Source organism: Theropithecus gelada, chromosome 10 (assembly GCF_003255815.1).
Source record: "Theropithecus gelada isolate Dixy chromosome 10, Tgel_1.0, whole genome shotgun sequence".
NCBI classification, from domain to species: Eukaryota; Metazoa; Chordata; class Mammalia; order Primates; family Cercopithecidae; genus Theropithecus; species Theropithecus gelada.
Window position 1 is genome coordinate 40,359,106 of NC_037678.1, and position 24,830 is coordinate 40,383,935.

General features: G+C 51.5%; 1 protein-coding gene across 4 annotated transcripts in view; it reads right to left on the minus strand.

The window, feature by feature from the left end:
* OSBPL2 (oxysterol binding protein like 2) overlaps positions 1 to 24,830 on the minus strand; it is a 59,390-nt gene that overhangs the window by 20,609 nt on the left and 13,951 nt on the right. The window contains exons 2-7 of one of the 4 annotated variants that reach the window (XM_025399225.1): positions 19,966 to 20,130; positions 15,808 to 15,952; positions 12,304 to 12,379; positions 11,286 to 11,375; positions 3,540 to 3,674; positions 2,392 to 2,489 (exon numbers count right to left, since the gene is read on the minus strand). In XM_025399225.1, the coding sequence (XP_025255010.1) occupies positions 2,392 to 2,489; positions 3,540 to 3,656 (215 nt within the window). In that variant the 5' untranslated portion in view covers positions 3,657 to 3,674; positions 11,286 to 11,375; positions 12,304 to 12,379; positions 15,808 to 15,952; positions 19,966 to 20,130. The remainder of the gene's footprint in view (positions 1 to 2,391; positions 2,490 to 3,539; positions 3,675 to 11,285; positions 11,376 to 12,303; positions 12,380 to 15,807; positions 15,953 to 19,965; positions 20,131 to 24,830) is intronic. The other 3 variants (XM_025399226.1, XM_025399224.1, XM_025399222.1) reach the window with 3 other exon arrangements.

A 24,830-nucleotide genomic window follows, 5' to 3' on the forward strand; every position in this document is an offset into this window, starting at 1 on the left:
AGCCTGTAATCCCAGCACTTTGGGAGGCCGAGATGGGCGGATCACGAGGTCAGGAGATCGAGACCATTCTGGCTAACGCGGTGAAACCCCATCTCTACTAAAAAAATACAAAAAAACTAGCCGGGCGAGGTGGCGGGCGCCTGTAGTCCCAGCTGCTTGGGAGGCTGAGGCAGGAGAACGGCGTGAACCCGGGAGGCGGAGCTTGCAGTGAGCTGAGATCCCGCCACTGCACTCCAGCCTGGGTGACAGAGCAAGACTCCGTCTCAAAAAAAAAAAAAAAAAAAAGAAAATACCAAAATTAGCTGGGCATGGTGGCGCATGCCTGTAGTTCCAGCTACTTGGGAGGCTGAGGTGGGCAGATAACTTTAGCCCAGGAGGTTGAGGCTACAGTGAGCCGTGATCATGTCACTGCACTTCAGCCTGGGGGACAGAGCAAGACCCCATCTCAAAAAAAAAAGGAGTATGAAACTGACATGTTGAAGTGCTACAACATGAAAAATGTGTCTTAGAATCCATGAAACACTGTAATTTAGAAAAAGTTTTTAATATCACAGGAAAATTATGACATACTGTTAAATAAAAAGGGATACAACTTAACATCATATTTTGAAACACACACAAAAGAAAGTCTAACAAAATGCTGACAGCTATCTTTATTTTTTTAAGGAGACAGGGTCTGGCTCTGTAGTCCAGCTTAGAGTGCAGTGGAACGATCACTGTAACTTTGAACTCCTGGGCTCGAGTGATGCTCCTGCCTCGGCCTCCCAGGTTGCTGGGATTATAGGCATGAGCCTAGTCAGCTATTGTCTTTTATGGGATTATGCCTGATTTATCTTTTCTACCCTTCTCAATGTTACACATTTTCTATAAAGAGCACATTCTTATAATTAAAAAACAAACAGACTTCATAATAAAATAACCCAACAGAATATCAACTAAACCAGAATCCAAATAAGAGGCTAATTGTTTTGGCTCAACTCCCTTTTTCATAGAAAAATAATAAAACAAGATGATAAAGGAGCCTGCCTTCCCTCCTGTCTGCACTCTGTTCCTGGGCAGGGAGGCGTGCAGCCCAGCACCCTGTAGCAAACAGCTTGCATTCTGCACAGCAGGCTTGTCTAGATAACCACCCACGCCCCTCCAGCAAGCTCCTTCTCCCCGGGCAGGTGGAGCGAGCTCTGTGTGCTGGGCTACCAGACAGTCGGAGGAGTGAAGGGTGCAGCTGAGAGTGCCCTGCCCCTCCCTCCTTCAGTACCATAGCTTAGCCCTGTCACAGAGACAGGGGCTCAACTGTGCTCCGCTGACTCTCCCTACACATCTGCCCATGGGCACCCCCATGCATCTACAAGAGAATGAGGGGGTCCATGGGCAGTGGAATAAAAATCATTTTAGACATCACCAAACGGCCCTGAAGGAAGCCACACACATCTATTCCCTCATCCACAGCCACCCGGAGTCCCAGCCAGGCTGCTCGATGGCTGAGGAATTACCACACTGCCACACTCATGCTGCGGTCTGGCCTGCTTCTGACTTCCTTTGTTGGTTTGGGTAGGCACTGTCACCGGGGCAGAATCCCAGGATGATTCTGTGAATAACCACAGCAGTCCCCGGGGCAACCAGGTGGGTGAAGAGAACCCCAACCAGTCCTTCCAGAGGCCCAGCCGCAGACAACATGATATGGGGCCTGGCTGGACCTCTGGGGTCAGAGTTCTGGGACTTGGAGTCAGTCTCAGGTCTGTAAGGTGAGGGCCACCAGAGACAGGAGGGAAGCTGAGGGGACTCTAGGAAGGGACAGCAACGCTGCCTAGAAGAAAGTTCCATAGGAAGAAGTTTCAGGGATGTCTGGAGATGAGGCGTGGTCTGGTTAACTCTCCCTTGGCCAGGGCCGTCTGACTATTGCTAAAACTCTGGGGAGGCTGTGTGGTGGCAAACGTGGCCTTGGCAGTGAAACTCCTCATTGCAATCATTCCTGTCTCTGGATTTACCTGCTTTTTCAATAGCATTCACTGAATACTTTGGTAAAACAGCCTAGTTTTGCTCATTAGTACCTATTTCCATTTTCGGTGAAACTCACAACAATCCTACACATTTCACAGACGTTGCACACACACGGAAGCGTCTACAGTACACGCTGTCTCCACGCTTGAGTCAAACACACTAAAATATCTCATTGCCAATGCTTTACACTCACTCAGACACCGTGGCACTGTTAGCACAACACCCCATGTATGTGAAACATCTCGCCTACAGCATCCAAACGCTTTAGTGAGCTCTTAATTCAAACAGTTTATTCTCAGAGCAGTGGAATCAACGCTAGTGAAGGAATCAAACTCATCTGTCATCCAAGGAATTCCATTTACAAGATATTTATGATGGGCCTTTTTCCCTTACCTGATTAATTCATACGTTTCTCCCAAGAGTGGATTAAATGGTTTGCCGGTCCTCTCCCACTGGGAAGCCACGGCCGAAACAGCAAAAGCAGCCACAGACTGTAAATAATCCACAGGACGGGCAGGAACAGCTTCAGTTAGGAAATGCGCCGGAGAAGACGGCCTCTCGTGGAGGGCGGTGGGCACCTGGTTTCTGTCACTATTTGTTCCGTGTGATTTTTCAATTTTCTCCAAGCAGTGTGTCTGAGATTATAGGACTTCCAGGGAACGCCCTTCATCACCCGCCACTCCGTCGACAGCACAGAAAGAAGGAACTGGGTGCTGCCTTCCACCCCCGGGGCCGCGCCCTTCCTGGCAGACGCTGCAACAATGTCAGTCACTCTGTCTCACATGCACACACAAGGCCACACACTCAACACGCACACCCCAAGCACGCATTCAGAGGCATGCGCACACACGCGCACAGGGACACGCACTATGTGCGCCCACAGTCACACACTTGTATTTTGTTATTTTTTAGACACAGGGTCTCACTCCATCACCCAGGCTGGAGTGCAATGGCGTTATCATAGCTCACTGTAGCCTCTAGCTCCTGGGCACAAGTGATCCTCTCTCATCAGCCTCCCAAGTAGCTGGCATTGCAGGCATGCACCACTGCACCTGCCTAAATTTGAAAAAAAATTTTGTAGAGATGTGGTCTCACTGTGTTGCCTAGGCTGGTCTCAACCTCCAGGAGGGATTCATCCGCTCAGCCTCCCAAAGTATTGAGATTACAGGCGTGAGCCACCGTGCATGCCCAGCCCACAGTCACACACATACACACACACGGGGCGCGGTGGTACAACAGGACCCCAGAGGAGCCCGAGGGCAAAGCCCGCCACCACCTTCCATTCCAAGAGGCGGAGACTCCCGGCGGGAGGCGGCAGCAGGGAGCTCTTGGGGCCACTGAGAGCTCAATGGCATTTCCTGCAAGTTCTGTCATCACATACCTGGACAAATGCCATGGCTGCCAGGCAGGATGGCACTGAACACTGGCGGGAGCTGTGCGAGCCCTTCTCACAGATGCCCGGGGCCCCAAGACTGTGTGGCCAGACATTCAAGGGGTGTCACTTTCGTGACAAACTCCCGCCTGGCACTCCTAAGGCCCACCTGCATCCTCTCCAGGGGCTGGGGCTGGCAGGAGGCCCTGTGGATGAGGTACACGTGCTCCATGTACTCTGTGATCCGCTGCAGGAAGCTCAGAGGCTCGTTGAAGGCAATTGGCATCGTGATCTTGGAGAGCTCCTGAAAAGATGGGGAAGACCCGCTGGTTACTGCTGCCTTCCTGACACCGCGGGGCTGCTCCATGCCCCTGCTCTGAGCATTCCTTTATGGAGCCGCAGACTCTGGGGTTGAACCAGATCTTCAAACCCCCCATGGGTGAGCCACTCCCTGCCCCATCAGCCCTGCCCTGTGAGCCTCGCTGCCATCAGACCTAACTCACAATCTGCGCTGAGCCTGCAGAGGTCTCTGGCGTGACACCCTGAATCCTCTCTGCCTCCCCAGCCCACTGCCCCATTCCCGACACACAGACTGCCACAGGGGCTCCTGGGCCCACCCACGCCCCCTCCCCCACTCCACATCTTCTCCACCCCACTTCCAGAGTAGTGGCCCAGGCTGGGCACGGTGGCTCAGGCCTATAATATGAGCATCCTGGGAGGCCGAGGTGGGCAGATCCCTTGAGGTCAGGAGTTCAACACCAGCCTGGCCAACATGGTGAAACCCCGTTTATAATAAAATTACAAAAATTAGCCATGCATGATGGCGCACACCTGTAATCCCAGCTACTCGGGAGGCTGAGGCAGGAAAATCGCTTGAACCCAGGAGGTGAAGGTTGCAGTGAGCCGAGATTGTGCTATTACACTCCAGCCTGGGAGACAGAGCCAGACTCTGTCTCAAAAACAAACAAACAAAAAACAAAGTAGTGGTCCCAAAGTAGAGCCACCCGCGCCATTAAAAATAGTCCCTGGCTTCCCATCCCCTCCAGGATGCCACGGACATGCCTGAACCTGGCAAATGAGGTTTCCTATAACATGGCTCCATGCAGCTTTCCCCTAAGGCCTTCCAAGTTGGCAAAGGTGCCTCAGGTGTCTGCTCCCAGGCCCCGGGCAGCACAGAGCAGGTGCATGGCTTAGTGGTGGAAGCTGGGAAGGTGCCAAGGGGACAAGTGCCCACAGGGGCCACTCTTCCTGCTGGGCTTCTAGGAAAGGGATCCCAACAGCTGGGCAGCATGCATTCCAGGAAGGCATAGCTGTGTACCTCAGGGCAGGCTCTTCAGGAAGGAGCAGGGTCTGGGGTGGCCAAAGCAGAGGCAGAGGGAGAGGGATAAGGAGAGGACCCAAGTTCCCAAAACTCAGCGTCCGTGCTGGGAGGGGGGCTCTGCTCAGACGCTGGGTCAAAGACAAGTGCAGGGACCGAGGCTGAAAGTACAGGGCAGACACACAGAGCCTGCAGCTCAGGCTGCTGCAGGGGCGAGCAGGCCCCAGATGGCACCGGACACACAGGGACTGTGGGCTTAGGAGGGACTAGAACTGGATTCCAACTGAGGCAGCCCCAGCACATGGGTGTGGCCAAGACTGCACAAGGGAATGTGGCTGCTGAGGAAAGCAGGAAGAGATGTGACCCTCATGATCAGAGCTCAGCACTGCAGGAGCACGTGGGAGAGAAAGAAAGAAGCCCCGAAAGAATGAGCAGAAAAGCAGACAGATGGAGGAGCATTTGCAATTTACATTCCAGACCAGGGTCAACAGCCCTCCCATGCTCTAAACACCTGGTGAACTAGAAGAAGCCACAGTCCACAGCGGCCAGAGATGGGGCCAGGGAGGCCAGGAAGGAAGTGCAGCCGGCGGCCCTGAGCACTGGGGAGACGCTGCCTTGCTCAGGCAGGAGAGATGGTATTGCAACTGCGTGCAGCTCCCACCTGGAGAAAGCCCCCTGGCTGTTGTGGAAATGCACAGTGATGCAGCCCCACAGAGAGGACCGGGCCGCTTCCAGCAAACTCTATGGGTATCTGCCCCTGACCGAGCAGCCCCACTTCTAGGAACCTACACGCAGGGCTCTTTAACCCCCAGAGCCTCGGCCAAACACACACGCAGGGCTCTTTACCCACCAGAGCCTCGGCCAAACACACACGCAGGGCTCTCTGCTGCAGCACGACTGGATCCATGAAAGACCAAAAATGACCCGTATGTCCAACAACAGAGCACCAGTCCAATGAGCGAGGGGGCAGCCATGTGAGGGAGCGCCATGCCATTAAAAGATTAAGAAGTCAGCTAAAGCCGGGCGCGGTGGCTCAAGCCTGTAATCCCAGCACTTTGGGAGGCTGAGACGGGCGGATCACAAGGTCAGGAGATCGAGACCATCCTGGCTAACACGGTGAAACCCCGTCTCTACTAAAAAATACAAAAAACTAGCCAGGCGAGGTGGCGGGCGCCTGTGGTCCCAGCTACTCCGGAGGCTGAGGCAGGAGAATGGCGTAAACCCGGGAGGTGGAGCTTGCAGTGAGCTGAGATCCGGCCACTGCACTCCAGCCTGGGCGACAGAGCCAGACTCAGTCTCAAAAAAAAAAAAAAAAAAAAAAAAGAAGTCAGCTAAGCGAGATGGCTCATGCCTGTAATCCCAACACTTTTGGAGGCCAAAGTGGGGAGGACCACTTGAGGCCAGGAGTTTAAGACCAGCCTGGGCAACAAAGTGAGACCCTGTCTCTACAAAAAAAAAAAAAAAATTTTTTTTGAGTTGGAGTCTCACACTGTCACCTGGGCAGCAGTGCAATGGCGCGATCTCAGTTCACTGCAACCTCTCTGCCTCCTGGGTTCAAGAGACTCTCCTGCCTCAGCCTCCCGAGTAGCTGGGATTACAGGCATGCAGTGCTATACCCAGCTAATTTTTTGCATTTTTAGTAGAGACGGGGTTTTACTATGTTGGCCAGGCTGGTCTCGAACTCCTGACTTCATGATCCGCCTGCCTCGGCCTCCCAAAGTGCTGGGATTACAGGCGTGAGCCACTGCCAAAAATTTTTTTTAAAGTAGCTGGGCATAGTGTTGGGTGCCTGTAGTCCCAGCTACTCCAGAGGCTCATGTAGGAGGTTCACTTAAGCCCAGGAGATTGAAGTTACAGTGAGCCATGATCCTCCCAATGCACTCCAGCCTGGGTGACAAAGCAAGACTCAGTCTCTAAAAAGAAATAATTAATTAATTAATTAAGAAGTCACTGCATATTGCTATAGATATACCACCGAATTTGAAAAGGTGGAGAAAGTCTCTCATTTACATAAAGAAGTGGGGAGAAGATACACACAGAATCAGCTGTGTGATGCATGAAAGATGTGCCCTAAACGTGGCTCCTGGTCACCTGTGGGGAAAGCAGAGAGCACCAGGAGGGCACAGGGACAGGAACCCGACCCTCCTGGAATACACCTTACGTGATAAATTTGACGCAGGACCCATAATTTTAAAAGAAAATTAAGCCAGGCGCGGTGGCTCAAGCCTGTAATCCCAGCACTTTGGGAGGCCGAGACGGGTGGATCATGAGGTCAGGAGATCGAGACCATCCTGGCTAACACGGTGAAACCCTGTCTCTACTAAAAATACAAAAAACTAGCCGGGCGAGGTGGCGGACACCTGTAGTCCCAGCTACTCGGGAGGCTGAGGCAGGAGAATGGCGTAAACCCGGGAGGCGGAGCTTGCAGTGAGCTGAGATCTGGCCACTGCACTCCAGCCTGGGTGACAGAGCGAGCCTCCGTCTCAAAAAAAAAAAAAAAAAAAAAAGAAAATTAAATTTTAAAAAGTCATCTCTCGGGCTAGTGCGGTGGCTCATGCCTGTAATCCCAGCACTTTGGGAGGCCGAGGCGGGTGGATCACAAGGTCAGAAGTTCGAGACCATCCTGGCTAACACGGTGAAACCCCAACTCTACCAAAAATATAAAAATTAGCCGGGCGTGGTGGTGGGCACCTGTAGTCCCAGCTACTCGGGAGGCTGAGGCAGGAGAATGGCATGAACCCAGGAGGCGGAGCTTGCAGTGAGGCAAGATTGTGCCACTGCACTCCAGCCTGGGCAACAGAGCAAGACACCGTCTCAAAAAAAAAAAAGTCATCTCTCAATATCAAAAATGAAACGAATGAACTTACATCATTCCCTTGGTGGCACAATCACCCAGAGAAGAAGCAGCCAGGTGGTTTGGAAATGCAGGCATTTGGCCGGGCGCAGTTGGCTCACGCTTGTAATCCCAACACTTTGGGAGGCCAAGGTGGGTGGATCACAAGGTCAGGAGTTCGAGACCAGCCTAGCCAATAAGGTGAAACCCCATCTCTACTAAAAATACAAAAAAAAAAAATTAGCCAGCCATGGTGGCGGGCGCCTGTAGTCCCAGCTACTCGGGAGGCTGAGGCAGGAGAATCACTTGAACCCAGGAGGCAGAGGTTGCAGTGAGCTGAGATTGCACCACTGCACTCCAGCCTAGGTGACAGAGCAAGACTCCTTCTCAAAAAAAGAAAAAAAAAAAGCAGGCATTTGAGATACGCCCTGAGGACAAAGACAACTGGCAACTGCAGCAGCCACAGACATGCGCTATCTCAGCAAAGACACTGTCAGCAGCAGAGCTGGTCCCGCAGGTATGTGGGGCAAAGTGAGTGAGTCACAACTACGTGCTGGTCTAAATCTATCCTCGCCAGGGCTGCCGAAAACTGGGACTGTCAGTGAGGGAGAAAAGAGATGCAGACACGAGGCCGCAGAGGTGAGGTGGAGCCTGCTGGCCCAAATTGGAAGCATCACCGAAACAAACAAAAACACAGTTCCTAGCTGTAGGAACAGCCCTCGAAATAAGACCACCCCAGTGGCCTCCTCAGAGCCTGGCTGTGGTCCTGAATTCTCCTTCTCTCCCTGGACAAGTAGCTGATTCCACACCCCAGACAATAAATGCACAGGAGAGGCCTGAAGCTCCTTTTGTAAAGGACTCCAGGCCACCTTGAATAGACTCTCACTGACCAAAGATGGAACAATTTGTGGACTGGAAGACATCAATAAGTTAAATGCTAGGAGGTAAACAAAAGACAAACTAGCTGGTTACATGAGTCACACTGGATGACGCCAGTGAAAGAACACATTATGTGAAAACTTCAATAAGGAGGAAGAATCGCTCACTGGTCCTGACTTTCCTACATAAACTGCATTTACAGCAAAGGAAGTGGAGCCTCTCACCACAGAAATATCCCTGGCAATCAATAAAGGGTGATCATGCTGGCACAGCTCCAACTAGCATGTCCTCCTGAGTTAATGGACCCAGGCTCTGAGTGCTCACAGCTGTTTTTGTTAGAGACAGGGTCTCGCTCTGCCACCCGGGCTGGGGCACAGTAATGTGATCACTGGTCACTGCAGCCTCAACCTCTCAGGCTCAAGCGATCCTCCTGTATCAGCCACCTGAGTAGCTGGGAGCCTGGGCATGGACCACCATGCCCGGCTATTTATTTTTTGTAGAGATCGGATCTCACTTTGTTGCCGGGGCTGGTTCTGAACCCCTGGCCTGGAGCGATCCTCTTGCCTCAGCCTCTGACAGGGATTATAGGCATGAGCCGCCGCACGCCTGACCTGCCCACAGCTTTTAAATTCAGAGAAAGAGCAACAAAAAGGCTTCCTGACAGAGGGACACAAACAAGGTCCACACAGGACTGCAAACAGCAGACAGCAACACGTGAGACCACTGGACATTTGAACACAGAGCGAGTATCTGATGATATTAAATAACTTTCTAAAGTTATTTTCTAAAGTATAATAATATCATAGTCACATTAAAAAAGAATCCTTATCCTTTAAGTATATGTAAGAAATATTTACAAACAAAAAGATGTCTGGAATTAAAATATGAGGGAGGAGAGAAGCAGGGGGGTGTGGACCAAACAGAATGAGCCACAGCCAATAACTGTGGATCCAGAACGAGCCACAGCCAATCACTGCGGATCCAGAATGAGCCACAGCCAATCAGTACAGATCCAGAAAGAGCCACAGCCAATCACTGTGGATCCAGCTATGGGGACATGGGCTCGCCACTGTCTGTCCACGTCTGTCTGTGTTGGGACTGTCCATGCTGCCAAGTGTGCTTGTGTTTTTTCAATACAAGCTGAGAAGTAGTAAAAAGAGAGGAGTGCCACCAAAACCTCCAGAGGGGAGTGTTTCGAAGTGAAGTGTGAGGGGTGGAGCCACCCCGCAAGGCCCCTCCCAGTACCTTTCCACTACGCCTGCCAGTCCTACACGCTCACATGCAACTTTCACCTCAATCCCTCCACAACCCTCACCTAGGGAATGCAATTTACATCATTTCATATTGTTGAAAAGATGCTTTTGGTCCCAGAATCTTTATTTTTTTTAAGAGACAAGGTTTCCCTCTGTTATGTAGGCTCGAGTACAGTGGTGAAATCACGGTTCACTGCAGCCTCAAACTCCCAGACTCAAGCCATCCTCCTGTCTCAGCCTCCTGAGTAACTGGGACTACAGACATGTGCCAACACACCTGGCTAATTTAAAAAATTTTTTTGTAGAGATGGGGTCTCACTGTGTTGCCCAGGCTCTGGTCTCAAACTCCTGGCCTCAAGCGATTCTCTTCCCTCAGCTTTCCAAAGCACTAGGATTATAGGCATGAGCTACTACCACACCCAGCCTGTCTTAGAATTTAAAAGAGTCAAAATTAGGTGGTTTGTCAAGTTCACAAAAAGACTTTCATCATCTATACCAAGACAGATATTTTTGTCAAGACCTGAATTAGCCACATAGTCAAAAATGTACAAAAAACACTGCTGAAGGAGAAAAAAAATCTCAAATGGTTTATTTTAAAAGAAACATACAGATATATACAGAAATACAGATGTGTATGCATGAGCATTAGCACACTCGTATTTTCCAGCACCATCTGCTGAGAGGGCCTGCAGGCAATGATACCTCAGCAGCAATGAGCTCACCCAGCACCGGGTCGTGGTTTCTAAACACCATTACCCAGTGAATGGGCTCCCTGGGGAAGTGGCTGATTCCAGGGTTAAGGCAGGGAAAATATAAGCTGAACTAGAGTATCCTTTAGTGCCTGAAATAAGTGTTCAGAAAAGGATGGGGGTTCAGCAGAAGCGGGAAAACCAACCTGGAAGAACTCTCAATGCCAAAGGTAGAACAATTTGAGCAATTACGTAAATAAGGACTATACTGGAATTCAACTCACAGAAAATACATGCTCATGAGTCCATACTAATACAAATAAATAACTGAATAAATACATAATTAGGGGAGAAGGGACAGCTCTCCTTTACAGAACAATTCCAATTAATAAAGGTAGAAGACAGAATGAGAATAGAAAATCCCCATTAGAATGATTTCAATAAAACCCACCAATGGATGCCACAATTAGCAAGCAGAATCCAAGTGTCTCCCCCAAAACACTGATTACAAAGAGAAACACAGCAACTCTGCAGTGGAGACACTTGATCAGGTTAACCAAGTGATCAGGTTAACAGTCCCCCTAACAAGACACGTGGATATCACAGAACCCCTCAGACCAGGCCCTGATCAGGTTAACCAAGTGATCAGGTTAACAATCCCCCTAACAAGACACGTGGATATCACAGAGTCCCTCAGACCAGGCCCTGGCAAGGGTACCTCACTACTGTGTGTGCCAAAAACACAGAACCTCATTCTAAGAAGAAAACATCAGACAAACTCAAATTAAGGAAAAGTCCACTAAGTAACAGACCAGAGCAGCTGTCACCAAGTGGAGAAGCCCAAATGCCATGAGGGTCCTGGGACAGGAAAGGACGTTGGGGACACTGAGGAAATACAAGTGACATGTGGAGCTAAGATGCATTTCTTGCTTCGGTCACTGACCTATGGTTACTCCGAGAGATGCCAGCATCAGGGGAGCTGGGTGGTGGGTTTACAGGAATGCTCTGTGCTATTTTGTGATTTTCCTTAAGTCTAAAATTATTTCAAAATAAAAAGTTGAGAAAAAATGAAGTTCCCTCTGGAAAAAAAAGGACTAAAACATAAGGGCAAAAAATCACCGGCACTAGAAGACGTGGTCTGAGCAAGAGTGACATCGTGTATCCCCAGGCCATTTGAGTTTTCAGTCATTGAGCGCCGGCCCAGGACCCAGTAAGGTACAGAAGGCGCAGGACACTCCCCGCCCCCGTGAGGCACCGCTTGTTCTCACAGTCAGGAAAGATCATGAAAGGGAAAGTCTATAACTTCTGGGCCCTCATTACCCAGCTAGTTTTTCTGTCCCAAACCCTGAGCCCCTGACAAAGGCTGACGCCCCTCCTGCAGCTCAGCATGTGGCCGTGAAGGGTGCCACGGAAGCCCCACCCACCTCACACAGGACACAGGGCTGGACGGGTACCTGCAGGATGGTTCTTATGTCCCGTTTCACCTACAGAACACCTCTTCCCCTGACGTGCTTGTTCTTTGCCTGTTTTACTGTCTTAATCTCATGCTGTTTATAAACATGAGAGTGCATTTTTTCTTTCTTTTTTTTTTTTTTTGAGACGGAATCTCACTCTTGTCACTCAGCCTGGAGTACAATGGCGCAATCTCGGCTCACTGTAACCTCCGTCTCTCAGGTTCAAGCAATTCTCCTGCCTCAGCCCCCCAAGTAAATGGGATTACAGGCATGCACCACCATGCCCGGCTAATTTTGTATTTTTGGTAGAGACGGGGTTTCTCCATGTTGGCCAGGCCAGTCTTAAACTCCCGACCTCAGGTGATCCACCCACCTCAGCTTCCCAAAGTGCTGGGATTACAGGCATGTGCCCGGCAAGAGCGCATTTTCTTAAATCACTAGCACTGCAATACCTTCCCAGGAGTCAGTGGTGCAGCCCCACGCGTGAGCATGGGCCCCCGGACTCACCAGGCCGACACACTTCTTTAGAATGGTCCACACGCTGAAATCACTTCTGCTGAACATGGGAGCCGGCAGTGACGTCCTGTGGGGCATGAAAGGGGTGTGTGTGGGTGAATTCAACACAGGACTCCGACCACTCAAGGTGGCTGCACTCAATGACCATTTCTCTTTAATTCTGACACTTAAACATTGGCATTTCTGCATTCTGGCATGCCTAGGGACACACGGATATGGCTGCTGCGAGAGGCCTTCCACACCCATGTTCCCAGGACCTCCCAGGAATGGTCATGACAACAAAGATGGCTGGCTCTGCAGTCTTGGCCCCACAGTGGCCGTGCTGTTGTTTCTTCCCAGAGCTGGGAGACAGGGCAGCAGCAGGGAGTCCCTCTGCCTGCACAGTTCACAGCCTTCTGGGGGCTCCTGGTGGGTCCTTGGGGCAGCAGCCAGACCATAGGCAGAGGTCAGGCCACGAGGGCACCAAGAGTGACCCGAACTACAAGGTTTTCAGTCCTTTAGATTCGTGTTTGCCTTCCTGAGGAGCATTTCTTTCTAGGTAATCTTCCAGTCGGCTGCAAGGGGAAGCCCACGCCATCACGCTTGCACCAGGAGACCCTCACCCCCACCACTGCTCACCGCTGATCGACCTGGGGACCACTGACCCGGGGCCCTGGACTCCCCGCCAGGAACGTGGAGCTGGAATGAGACACTGTCTCCATCTAGGAGGGGAGTGCCTGAACGGAGACATAAACTTGGATTTGGGGAGAGGCGTGCCAAACCCACACAGGACACCACAGAGGAGGGTGCAAAGAAGGTGCTGCAGAGTGGGGGCCCAGGGCTCCCTGCTGCTCACAGCCCTCCAGGGACACCCCAGGGCTCTCCTGCTGAACTCCCATTTCATGGAAGCTGCTTTGAGGGGTGTTTTGCCTCGCACCCAGCAAAACCTTGACACCGACACTCTGACCTCTGGAGTGATGAAAGCACATGCTTTTGCCTGCTCTGCTCCTGAGCTATGCCCCGGGAATGCCACATCAGGGCAGCTGGGTCAGGACACACTACTGGTGTCAGGGGGCAGGAGGGAGAGGACACGGCAGCTGTGAGGCAGGGTGGAAAATAAAATGAACATCTGCTGAGTGCCAGGCCCGGGCTGCTGGAAGCCAGCACCCAGCTCTGCTCTGCCATCATCCATGCACTCATTCAGGGAATACTCTGTGATTCGGGGGTGCTACCAGGAGGGCAATGTGGCTCTGCAGAGGGCCAAGCATATAACCCTGCATGGAGATGGGATGCACAGGAGCTACAGACATGACGGAGAAGAGGGGCCCCAGGCCAAGGGAGCAGAGGGAGCTGATGCACCAGAGGACCTGAAAGAGGCCCCTGCAGCTGGGGCAGGAGGCAACAGGGCTCAGGCCTGGGCCCGAGGGCCTAGGTGAGGGTGCTGGCCTTCATCCTAAGAGGTGAGTGACCACATGGTGCACTGTCCAAGCTGGGTCATTTCTTCCAGTAGAACAGGGCACCATTCACAGCTCTGTAGGACCAGGAGTGTGAGGCCGGCCATGTGGCCATCCTGCCTGAGTTTTAGGCAGAGGGTGACGGAGGAGGGGGTTCAGATCTGTCTTTTGAAAAACGCCTCTGGGCTGGGCATGGTGGCTCCCACCTGTAATCACAATACTTTGGGAGGCCAAGGCAGGTGGATCACTGGAGGAGCTCGAGACTAGCCTGGCCAACGTGGCAAAACACTGTCTCTACTAAAAATACAAAAATTAGCCAGGCATGGTGATGTATGCCTGTAATCCCAGCAACTTGGGAGGCTGAGGCAAGAGAACCACCTGAATCTGGGAGGCAGAGGTTGTAGTGAGCCGAGGTCGCACCACTGGAGCTGCTCTAGCCTGGGTGACAGAGTGAGACTCCGTCTCAAAAACAATAAATACATATATACACAAATGCCTCTGCACAACAGCTGGAATAAAAGGCAGGGATGTAGAGGTCACTCTGGAAACGGGTGGCTGGGTAGACAGGCATGTGGCAGAGAAGACAGAAGAACTGAAGGACCCAACAGCACTGAAAATGGCCACAGAGTCAGGGCTAGAAAACAGGGACGCAGAAGGAGCAGGGGTGGGGGCTCCCATATCTGTGGGGTGAGAGAATGAACAAACAACAGGTGAGATGCACACGTGGGTGCCCGAGTGGACCCACCAAGCAGGGGTGTGGGCCTGCAGCTCGAAGGAGAGCCTGAGGCCAGGCTGGAGCAGCTCCCTGGAGCTGAGACACACATCAGCAGCTGTGGCTGGAGCCCGCAACGCAATGCCACCAGCTCCAGGGCCACTGCCTGCCCCACCTGACACTTGTCCTGACTTCGTGTTTTTTTTTTTTTTTTGAGACGGAGTCTCGCTCTGTCGCCCAGGCTGGAGTGCAGTGGCCGGATCTCAGCTCAAGCTCCGCCTCCCGGGTTCAGGCCATTCTCCTGACTCAGCCTCCTGAGTAGCTGGGACTACAGGCGCCTGCTGCCTCGCCTGGCTAGTTTTTTGTATTTTTTAGTAGAGACGGGGTTTCACCGTGTTAGCCAGGATGGTCTCGATCTCCTGACCTCGTGATCCGCCCGTCTCGGCCTCCCAAAGTGCTGGGATTACAGGCTTGAGCCACCGGGCCCGGCCTTTTTTTTTTTGTTTTTGAGATGGAGTCTCGCTCTGTCACCCAGGCTGGAGTGCAGTGGCGTGATCTCAGCTCACTGCAACCTCCGCCTCCCGGGTTCAAGTGATTCCCCTGCCTCAGCCTCCCAAGTAGCCAGGACTACAGATGTGCACAACTACACCGGGCTAATTTTTTGTATTTTAGTAGAGACAGGGTTTCTCCATGTTAGCCAGGATGGTCTCGATCTCCTGACCTCATGATCCGGCCGCCTCGGCCTCCCAAAGGGCTGGGATTACAGGCATGAGCCACCACGCCCAGCCAAGGACTGAAGACTTCTCATGATGGCCACTGTCATCGGACTCTACCTACATGAAAACGAACGTGGTGGAGGAGGAAAGGGAATGGGGTCTTGCTACATCAAGCAAATGAAACCCTTCTCGTCCTGTAGGGGTTAGAGCTGAACACACCGCAATAGAACTCCGATGAGACAGAGGATGAACTTGGCTGCCCATGGAAGAACAGGAGTATCTGTAGGAAATCAGCAAGGGGTCTGATGATCAAAACGCCATGTACTGTTTGCGGCATTTCTTAGATGGGGAAAGGCACTGCTCATAAAATTGCCATCTGCTGATTCCCGGAGCCGAGAGAGGCATGGAGTCTCTCAGAACGCTTGCTGGCCAGACACAGGAGGCTGGCCGGGCACAGGAGGCTGGCCAGACACAGGAGGCTGGCCGGGCACAGGAGGCTGTCCGGACGGGAAGGCCAGGCAGCTGTGGGGATGCCGCTCCAGCTCAATGCTCGTGAGGGCTGAGGGTACCCTGAAGAGTGTTTTTGGGGTGATTACAGATGCAGTTTAGAAACAATAGATGTGAGAGAACATACCTGTGTTTCTGAATTCCATTCTCTTGAGAGGGCCTCTCCCCAATTTTCCCAATCCTATTATTTTTGCTGGTGTCCAAGTCAATCATTCCCGTGACTTTCTGATGTGCCTCTGAAAATTCCCCAGAAGAGTTATCAGAATCAAAGCCTGTGCGAGACAAGAAAATGGTAATTTTCGCTGGACCTGGAAGATTTTTTAAAAGCCTGCCTCCAAGAATTCTGACTATGCAAGCAGATGACTAAAGCTCTAAGTTGTTTGAATGGACACATGTGGAAGAATTAACTCTGGTTCCCCAGAAGTAGACAGAAGTAGACAGGGTGCAGAGAGAACAGGGGCACACCAGGGAGCTTCCCACCTAAAGGCCACTCCCAGCGAGCTCCAGCGCCCAGGCTCCTCCCACACTTGTGACTTGAGGTCCAGTTCCAGGCCACGAGTTTCATCTCCCACAGGAACCTTTCGTCATTTTTATCTGTGACTTGCATGCTCTGGGTGGGGCACTTCTGTCGGATTCAAACCCACCCCAAGGCTGCAACGTGCCCGTTGTGGCTCAGGGCTTGTGACCAAGCTCTGCACCTTGGTCTGAAACACGCCTGCTGACAATGTTTCGAGGGAGACCATCATGGCAGGCAAAGGCATCACGAACCCGTACCCAGCTAGGGAACAGTCATGGAAGCGCCACACATGTGGCTGGACTCGGAGCGGACTCCAGATGAAGGGGGACTCTGGAGAAGGAGCTCTGTAGAATCTGCGTGAGATCCAGCCATGCACGTGCTCCTGGAGCAAAAGTCCTGGAGAAGAACGGCCAGCCGCTGCCCTGGCGGGGTGGGCCCCTCCCCAGGACAGAACGGGTGACTAGGGAACAGGAACATACATCTCCCTTCAACCCCTGTCAGTCTGAGTCGCTGGAAGGGCCAAGTTCTGCACCAGAGCCGGGTGGAGTGGGGGCTGGGGCCCCGCGATGAGTCAATTCCGTGGGGGCTCTGGGCCTGCAGGAGCCGGCGACCACCCAATGCTTCCAGGGGCTGAGGGCTCCACGTAAGGGGCACAGGCCCAGGAGGGTCAGGCAGACAACTGCGGTCGGACCCCACATGCGGACAAGCCTGCTACAGGCTTCACGAGAACAAAGCAAAGCTGCTGTGTCCTATCCCTCCACACGGCAGAGTTCATCCATAAAGGCAGTGCTGGGGTGGATGACATCGTGATTTTGAGAGAATGGGTTAAAAAGGAATCCTGAAATGGCCCACGGTGTCTGAAATAGCCTGCCACCTCTCATGTTTTGCGCTCTGTCCCAAAAGCAACATCTCTAACTCCTCACTCTGAAGTTACCTTGAAAACATTCCCTACTTAAGGGAATTCCGGGGGGTGGGACCTGCCCCTGTCCAGAAGAATAAAGCAGCACATCCCTGGCAGCCACTGCAGCCTCTGACTCAGCCAACACTACACGGATGGCCTAATAACATTCTAAGACACCGCATGCATTTATTGTAGAAAAACAGAAAATACAGACGAGCAAAGGAGGAAGCTGAGATCTCCTATCATCGGCTCCCTCGGAAACCCCGCTTTTTTTAGTCCCTCTGCGTTCATAGCCCTTAATCCCATACACATTGTTCATGTCCTCCAAACCTTTCCTTTGAATGGCACTGATTCTTAAGACAAATTAAATGCCTAACGAGACCATTCATTTAATAACTGCTTAGTTTACATACTTTTGAAATCAGAGTTACAAAGTCAGATGGATATTATAGGCGGTGAAGGAGTCAAGAGTCTGCCTCTAACACAGGTATTCCATTGCATTAAGAGATGAAGTGGTTTTTTCCTTCCATTATTTTTTTTATTTTTTTTGTTTGTTTGTTTGTTTTTTGTTTTTTTGTTTTTTTGTTTTTTTGAGACGGAGTCTCGCTCTGCCGCCCAGGCTGGAGTGCAATGGCCGGATCTCGGCTCACTGCAAGCTCCGCCTCCCCGGTTCACGCCATTCTCCTGCCTCAGCCTCCCAAGTAGCTGGGACTACAGGCGCCCGCCACCGCACCCGGCTAGTTTTTTGTATTTTTAAGTAGAGACGGGGTTTCACCGTGTTAGCCAGGATGGTCTCGATCTCCTGACCTCGTGATCCGCCCGTCTCGGCCTCCCAAAGTGCTGGGATTACAGGCTTGAGCCACCGCGCCCGGCCTTTCCTTCCATTATTTGTTTTGAAGGCCAAGAATTGAGGGGAGAAATTCTTGTCACCTAGATATCTGTCCCTTCCATCTCACGCTTGGGGACACATGGAGAGGCCCTGCCGTGCAGGAGCAGTGCCCCACAGCCCTGTACACCCTGTGGCTCCTAGAACAGTGGAGTCCATCTGAGCACCACATCACACACTGCTGGGGCCTCTGGGAAGTCACGGCAAACTGACTCAAAAAGCTCAGAGGTGACCTGGAACGGTGGCTAATGCCTGTAATCCTAGCACTTTGGGAGGCCGAGGTGGGCAGATCACCTGAGGTCAGGAGTTCAAGACCAGCCTGGTCAACGTGGTGAAACCCCGTCTCTACTAAAAATACAAAAATTAGCTGGGCGTGGTGGTGGGCGCCTGCAATCCCAGCTACTCGGGAGGCTGAGGCAGGAGAACTGCTTGAACCCGTGAGGAGCAGGTTGCAGTGAGCTGAGATCATGCCACTGCACTCCAGCCTGGGCGACAGAGCAAGACTCTGGCTCAAAAAAAAAAACGGTTCAGAGGTATTTGGGAAAGTATCAGTCACACCAAGACCCCAGGCAAAAAGGACATCCTATGAGACTCCCAGGAGAGAAGGGACCTCAAAGCTGCGCTCTCAGTGACAGACGTGGCACCCCACTCAAGGGCAACCTGAGGATGTGAGTGTCTGACAACCCCTCCACTGTGTGGGGTTCAGCAGAGAACACAGAACGACCACGGATGAGGTGCAAGCTCCACAGACCCTCCTCTGAGAGTGCATCTGAGGAAAACACGCTGCAGATAATCCAGCTACGAAACCATGGAAAATGACTTAGAAATTCAGACTTTGAAGCCGGTAAGGAGTGCAGCATCCCCTTCCCCTGGGGTTTTGAATAAGAGTAAGTCAACCATCTTGGGCTGCCAGCGCAGGTATGGGAGCAGCACAGCCTCGGAACACTCAGCCCGCTCCAGCAGGGCCCCAGACCGGAGGTGCCACCAGAGCCATTAACGTGTCCTCAGGGCATGGCCACAGAGACCCTCCTGACACACCCACTCCAGCAGGGCCACAGACTGGAGGTGCCAATGGAGCCATCGACGTGTCCTTGGGGCACGGCCACAGAGACCCTGACAGATCCTTGCGCGGCAGTAACTGCAGAAGTGCTTCTAAAGATGGTCACTAATTCCCGGCCTGTGGCCACATTTCCAAAGCCACTCCCCTTTCTGATCCTGACACCTAAGGACAAGGGAACATCCAAGGGAATCTCCTGATGCCCCTGCCCACCAGCAATGGTCCTTTCCAGAAAAAACAAGCGGAATTCCAGATGCCGACTCTGAGGCACAGAAGAGTGGAGAATGAACGTGAGAACCTGACAGACACAAGCTCAAAGGGTTTCAGGCTCTTCCCTGTGCCAGGAGAAGGGGCGGCTCTGGGAGGCCAAGCTGCCAGCCCTGCCTGCCCTTCCCTCTAGCCAGCCTGTCACATGCCCATGAGAGTGACTGGATGCCAAAATACATTCTTTTCAATCAAGCCACAGGATTTCATTTAGACCACAGGCTGCAGGCCGCCACTTTAAACCATCGTGCGAAACAGAACAATAACTGTGCTCTGCGGCTATGAGTGTGGCTAGGGAGCCAGGGTTTGCTGTCTGATGGGAGCGTCAAGCAGTGCCAGGCAAGACAGGGCCATCATATCCAGAACGTTCTCATCATGATGCAGGAATAAGAGAAAAAGATGGCCAGCTCAGGAAACCAATGAAACTATCTGCACCCCAGGACACTCTTGGGAAGACTTAAATCCTGTCAGCCGAAGGCAAGGCTTTTCCCACCTCTGGGATGGACATTAGATTTTGTTGAAGAGTCCGCGTTTGGGATCCTGAATGCTCCACGCACTGCTTTACTGAGCATCTTTACACCCCAAATGCCAGGCCCAACATCTGAATCCAGGGATGCTCACCCTTCCAGTACGTCCCTAGTTGGTTCTCTTTCAACTCACCTGTGACGGCATCAAAGAATTCTTCCTCTCCGTTCATCCTTCAGCAGCCAGCCTCCACTGCCCCTGACATGTGCTCTTCTACTGAATCATCGTATCTGATCCACATCTACAGTGTAAGGAATTCCACGAACTTTCTCTTGGAAAAATCCAACGGACACTGAAGCTCTAAAGGGAACAAAATTTGGGCATACTTAGCTTCCAGAAGTTTCGTGGTTTAAAAACATTTTAAAAATACCCATTCACCATCCTAAACTCAATCTAAATTACATGTAAGCAAATTAGTAAAATAAATTATCACATCACAAACATGACTTCAAAAAGTAAATGAAAGGAAGCATTTATAACATAAGATCAATCAATGAATAACAGACCAATAAGTCACCCCTATAAGAAGAGTTGTTTCTAAAAAGCATTCTCAGCTGGGCATGGTGGCTCACGCCTGTACTCCCAGCACTTTGGGAGGCCGAGGTGGGCAGATCACTTGAAGCCAGGAGCTTGGGACCAACCTAGCCAATATGGTGAAACCCTGTCTCTACTAAAAATATAAAAATTATCCAGGCGTGGTGGCGCACGCCTGTGGTCCCAGCTACTTGGGAGGGTAAGGCAAGAGACTCTCTTGAACTCAGGAGGTGGAGACTGCAGTGAGCTGAGACTGTGTCACTGCACTCCAGCCTGGGTGACAAAGTGAGACTTTGCCTCAAAATAAACAACTAAATAATTAAAATAAATAAAATTAAAATAATATTAAAAGCATTATGTACAGTTATGTAAGAAAACAATAAAACATTAATTTGGGAAAAGTCATGGGAGCAGGCAGGGTGTGGTGGCTCATGCCTGTAATCCCAGCATTTTGGGAGGCCAAAGCAGACGGATCACTTGAGGTCAGGGGTTCAGAGACCAACCTGGACAACATGGTGCAACCCCGTCTCTACTATAAATACAAAAATCAGCCAGGCATGGTGGCAGGCACCTGTAATCCCAGCTACTCGGGAGGCTGAGGCAGAAGACACGCTTGAATCCGGGAGGCGGAGCTTGCAGTGAGCCAAGATCACGCCACTGTACTCCAGCCTGGGCAACAGAGCGAGATTCCATCTCAAAAAAAAAAAAAAAAAGTCATGGGGCAGTCAGAAAGCAGGTTAGCTTCAGCGAGGTGTTCAGCATCCGAGGTTCAAACACAGTTCAGGAAGTTTTGCTGAAAATCATTGCAAACATTCACCAGAGGCTGGAACAAATGGCTGTATAAGTAAACGGAAAATTATGTCGAAAATTTCACATCTACCTGAAACCAACATCAATTCTACAGAATTGAGACTGCTATGTAAGTTAGCTGCTACCAGGATAAACTGAAGTAAACTTACATTTTCTCACAACTACCTTAGCTCAATATTCCAGAACTCATGCCTATTAGTGTCTCCCATCGGGAAAAGCAGCGTTGGATGAACGACAAGAGAAGGAGGCCAAAATCAGCATCCTTACTTGTGTCAGAAATACAAAAACCAGTCCAGAGCTCTCTGCACAGTTCTGAGGGTGAGGGTGCCAGGGGCGAGAACGACCCCCAGTGCTGGGCAACCCCCCAAGCAGCTCATCCTGCAGCCCTGCCATAGCCGCATGGGGCAGCAGCAGCTGCTTCTCTCCAGACAACAGGACGGCCACCACCTCCCCTGAGACTCTCCGGTGTCTCCCAGTTCCTCTCTCCCTCCCAGCCAGCCTGAGGCAGCCCCTGAAGGCGGGCGCAGACAGCCCTGCTCACGGCCAAGGTGTGCTTGCCCTTGCAGGCAGGAGAAGTCGCTGTCTCTCACTCAGGTCCCCCTCACAACTGCAGCGATGTGCTTCCCTCTTCAGAGCCACGGAGGAGCCAGGGCTCCCTGAGGAGACGTGGCTGAATCCAGGACTGGGCTCCTCTTGCCATGGTAGCAAGGAAGCTGCCCAGGAAGACTGGGGTGTAGAGTTGGAATGTGCATCCCTGCAAACACACGCTGAAATCTGACTGCCCATGTGACAAGGCTAGGAAGTGGGGCCTTTGAGAGGTGGTGGGACTGTGAGGGCTCTGCCCTCAGGAATAGCTTAATGCTGTTTTATAAAAGGGTCTGTTATAAAAGGGTGAGTCAGCCGTGCGTGGTGGCTCACGCCTGTAATCCCAGCACTTCAGGAGGCCAAGGTGAGCGGATCACTTGAGGTCAAGAGTTCCAGACCAGCCTGGCCAACATGATGAAACCCTGTCTCTACTAAAAAAAATACAAAAAAATTAGCCGGGCATGGTGGTAAGCGCCTGTAATCCCAGTTACTTGGGAGGCTGAGGCAGGTGAATCGCTTGAACCCAGGAGGCAGAGGTTGCAGTGAGCCGAGATCACACCACTGCACTCCAGCCTGGGCAACAAGAGCGAAACTCCATCTCAAAAATAAATAAATAAATAAATAAATAAATAAAAATAAATAAATAAAAGGGTGAGTTTGGCCCCCTTTTGTGTGCCCTCTCCTCCCTCCCTCTGCCTCCCCCTCCTTCTCCCTCCCTTTCCCTCTCTTCTCTCTCTCCCTCCCTCCCTCTCTTCCCTCCTCTCTTGCCCTTCCACCTTCTGCCATGGGATGACAGCAAGAAAGCCCTCAGCAGACACCAGCACCTTGAACTGGACTTCCAGACTCCAGAACAAGGCGCCTGCACAATGCTGCTCATTCTAAACTGCCCAGCCTGTGGCATTGCTGTAGCAGCACAACACAGCCTATGCCAGGGGCTCTCGTTGAATGACGCAGGATGAACCTACGGAAGCTCCCACAAGAAAGAGGAGACAATCTGAGCACCAGTATACGAGAAGAGGCTGAAACACAGTGAATACATTCAAGTCCAGAGTTCCTAAGATACTAAAAAGGAGATTAACCGGTCATGTTGGATGATGCCAGTAAGTCCACAAGTTATTTTGAAACTGGCAAACAAGGGGACAGCATCCTGCCTTCCCTACACACACTGCTGTGCCACTGTCGCCAGCTAACAGGTGAGGAAATTGCGCTTTATGGAAGCACCCCAGCAAACAGATGAACAAGGCACACAGGTTCGTGACCATCATCATTACATGACACTGGGGAATTCATGTATCCAGGCACTGACCCCCAAGAGACAGCTTCAGGTGCCTCCCGGGGAGAGATCACATTGCCACTGCTGAAACAGTCTTGCCAGGAACACTGAGCCCAGGTTTGCCCAGTTTCTAGCTTTATCTACTAACGTGGTCTGGATGTGTTCCCACCACCAAACCTCCTGTTGAGATGTGATCCCGGTGCTGGACGTGGGTCTGACAGGAGTGTTTGGGTCACGGGAGTGGATCCCTCACGGCTTGGTGCCGTCCTCCTGGTCCTGGGCAAGGATGAGTTCCCATGAGATCTGCTTGTTTAAAGACGTCTGGCACCTCCCACACCCTCTCTCACTCCTCCTCGAGCCACGTGAGGCGCCTGCACCCACTTCGCCTTCCACCACGAGTAAAAGCTCCCTGAGGCCTCCCCAGAAGCTGAGCAGATGCCGGCGCCATGTTTCCCGTATGGCAGAACCATGACCTAATTAAACTACTTTTCCTTATCAATTTCCCAGTCTCAGGTATTTCCTTATAGCAACACAGGAACAGCCTAACACACCTCCCAACTTAAGGAAGCACAGAGACCAGAGGCCACGGGGACACGGCAGCAGCACCTGGACCGCGGGTGCCTCGCCCAGCAGACCCGGCCTCCGCAGGAAATCAACCACACTGAAAAAGCAGGCGCCCAGGAGGAGAAAGGAAACCTCGTGACCTTGACCGAGTGGCTACTTCGTGGGCGTGGGCACACCATGTTCGACCACATGCCAACGTGGGGATGCAATCAGCAAAACCCACGCACGACCAAGCCCAGAGTCTCCAACAAATCAATTACAAAGACAGAGAGAGAGGGAGAGGGAAGGCTTCTCACCATCTTGATTATGGTGATGTTTCCATGGGTGCACATGCGTATCAAAACCTATCATACATGTTACACATGAGCAATTTATCATATGCCAATTATACCTCAAAAAAGCTATCTTTAAAAAAAAGACATACCAGCCAGGTGCGGTGGTTCCTGCCCGTAATCTCAGCACTTTGGGAGGCTTAGGCAGGTGGATCGCTTGAGCCCAGAGGTCGGGTATCAGCCTGAGCAACATGGCAAAACCCCATCTCCACAAAACACACAAAAATTAGTCGGGTGTGGTGGTGCGCCCACCTATGGTCCCAGCTACATGGGAGGCTGAAGTGGAAGGATCACTTGAGCCTGGGACATCAAGGTTGCAGTGAGCCATGGTCACACCACTACACTCTAGCCTGAGCAACAGAGTGAGACCCTGTCTCCAAAAAAAAAAAAAAAAAGGCATACCAATTAAAATGATGTTTGAAGCAGGATTCAAACAAGGCCTACATATAGGCAGATAAGATTTGATGGAGACATTTATAAGACAGTGGAAATCTGAATAGAGTAAGTATCTGATGGTAGGAGGATTCCTGCTCATTTTTAAGATGTCACAATAGGCCGGCCGTGGTGGTTCACGCCTGTAATCCCAGCACTTCGGGAGGCCGAGGCAGGAGAATCGCTCGAACCCGGGAGGAGGAGGTTGCAGTGAGCCGAGATTGCACCATTGCACTCCAGCCTGGGCAACAAGAACGAAAATCTGTCTTTAAAAAAAAAAAAAAAAAAAAAAAAAAAGGCACGATAGTATGAATATCTTTTTGAGAGAACCCTAAAAAAAAATCCACTGCTCTGCACTATGTGAAAAGCCTCCCAGAATAGAAAGCAAGTTAGAATTAGAAACCATTTTATTCTCCCTTTTGCTTGCTTTTTTTTTTTTTTTTTTTTTTTGAGACAGGGTCTTGCTCTGT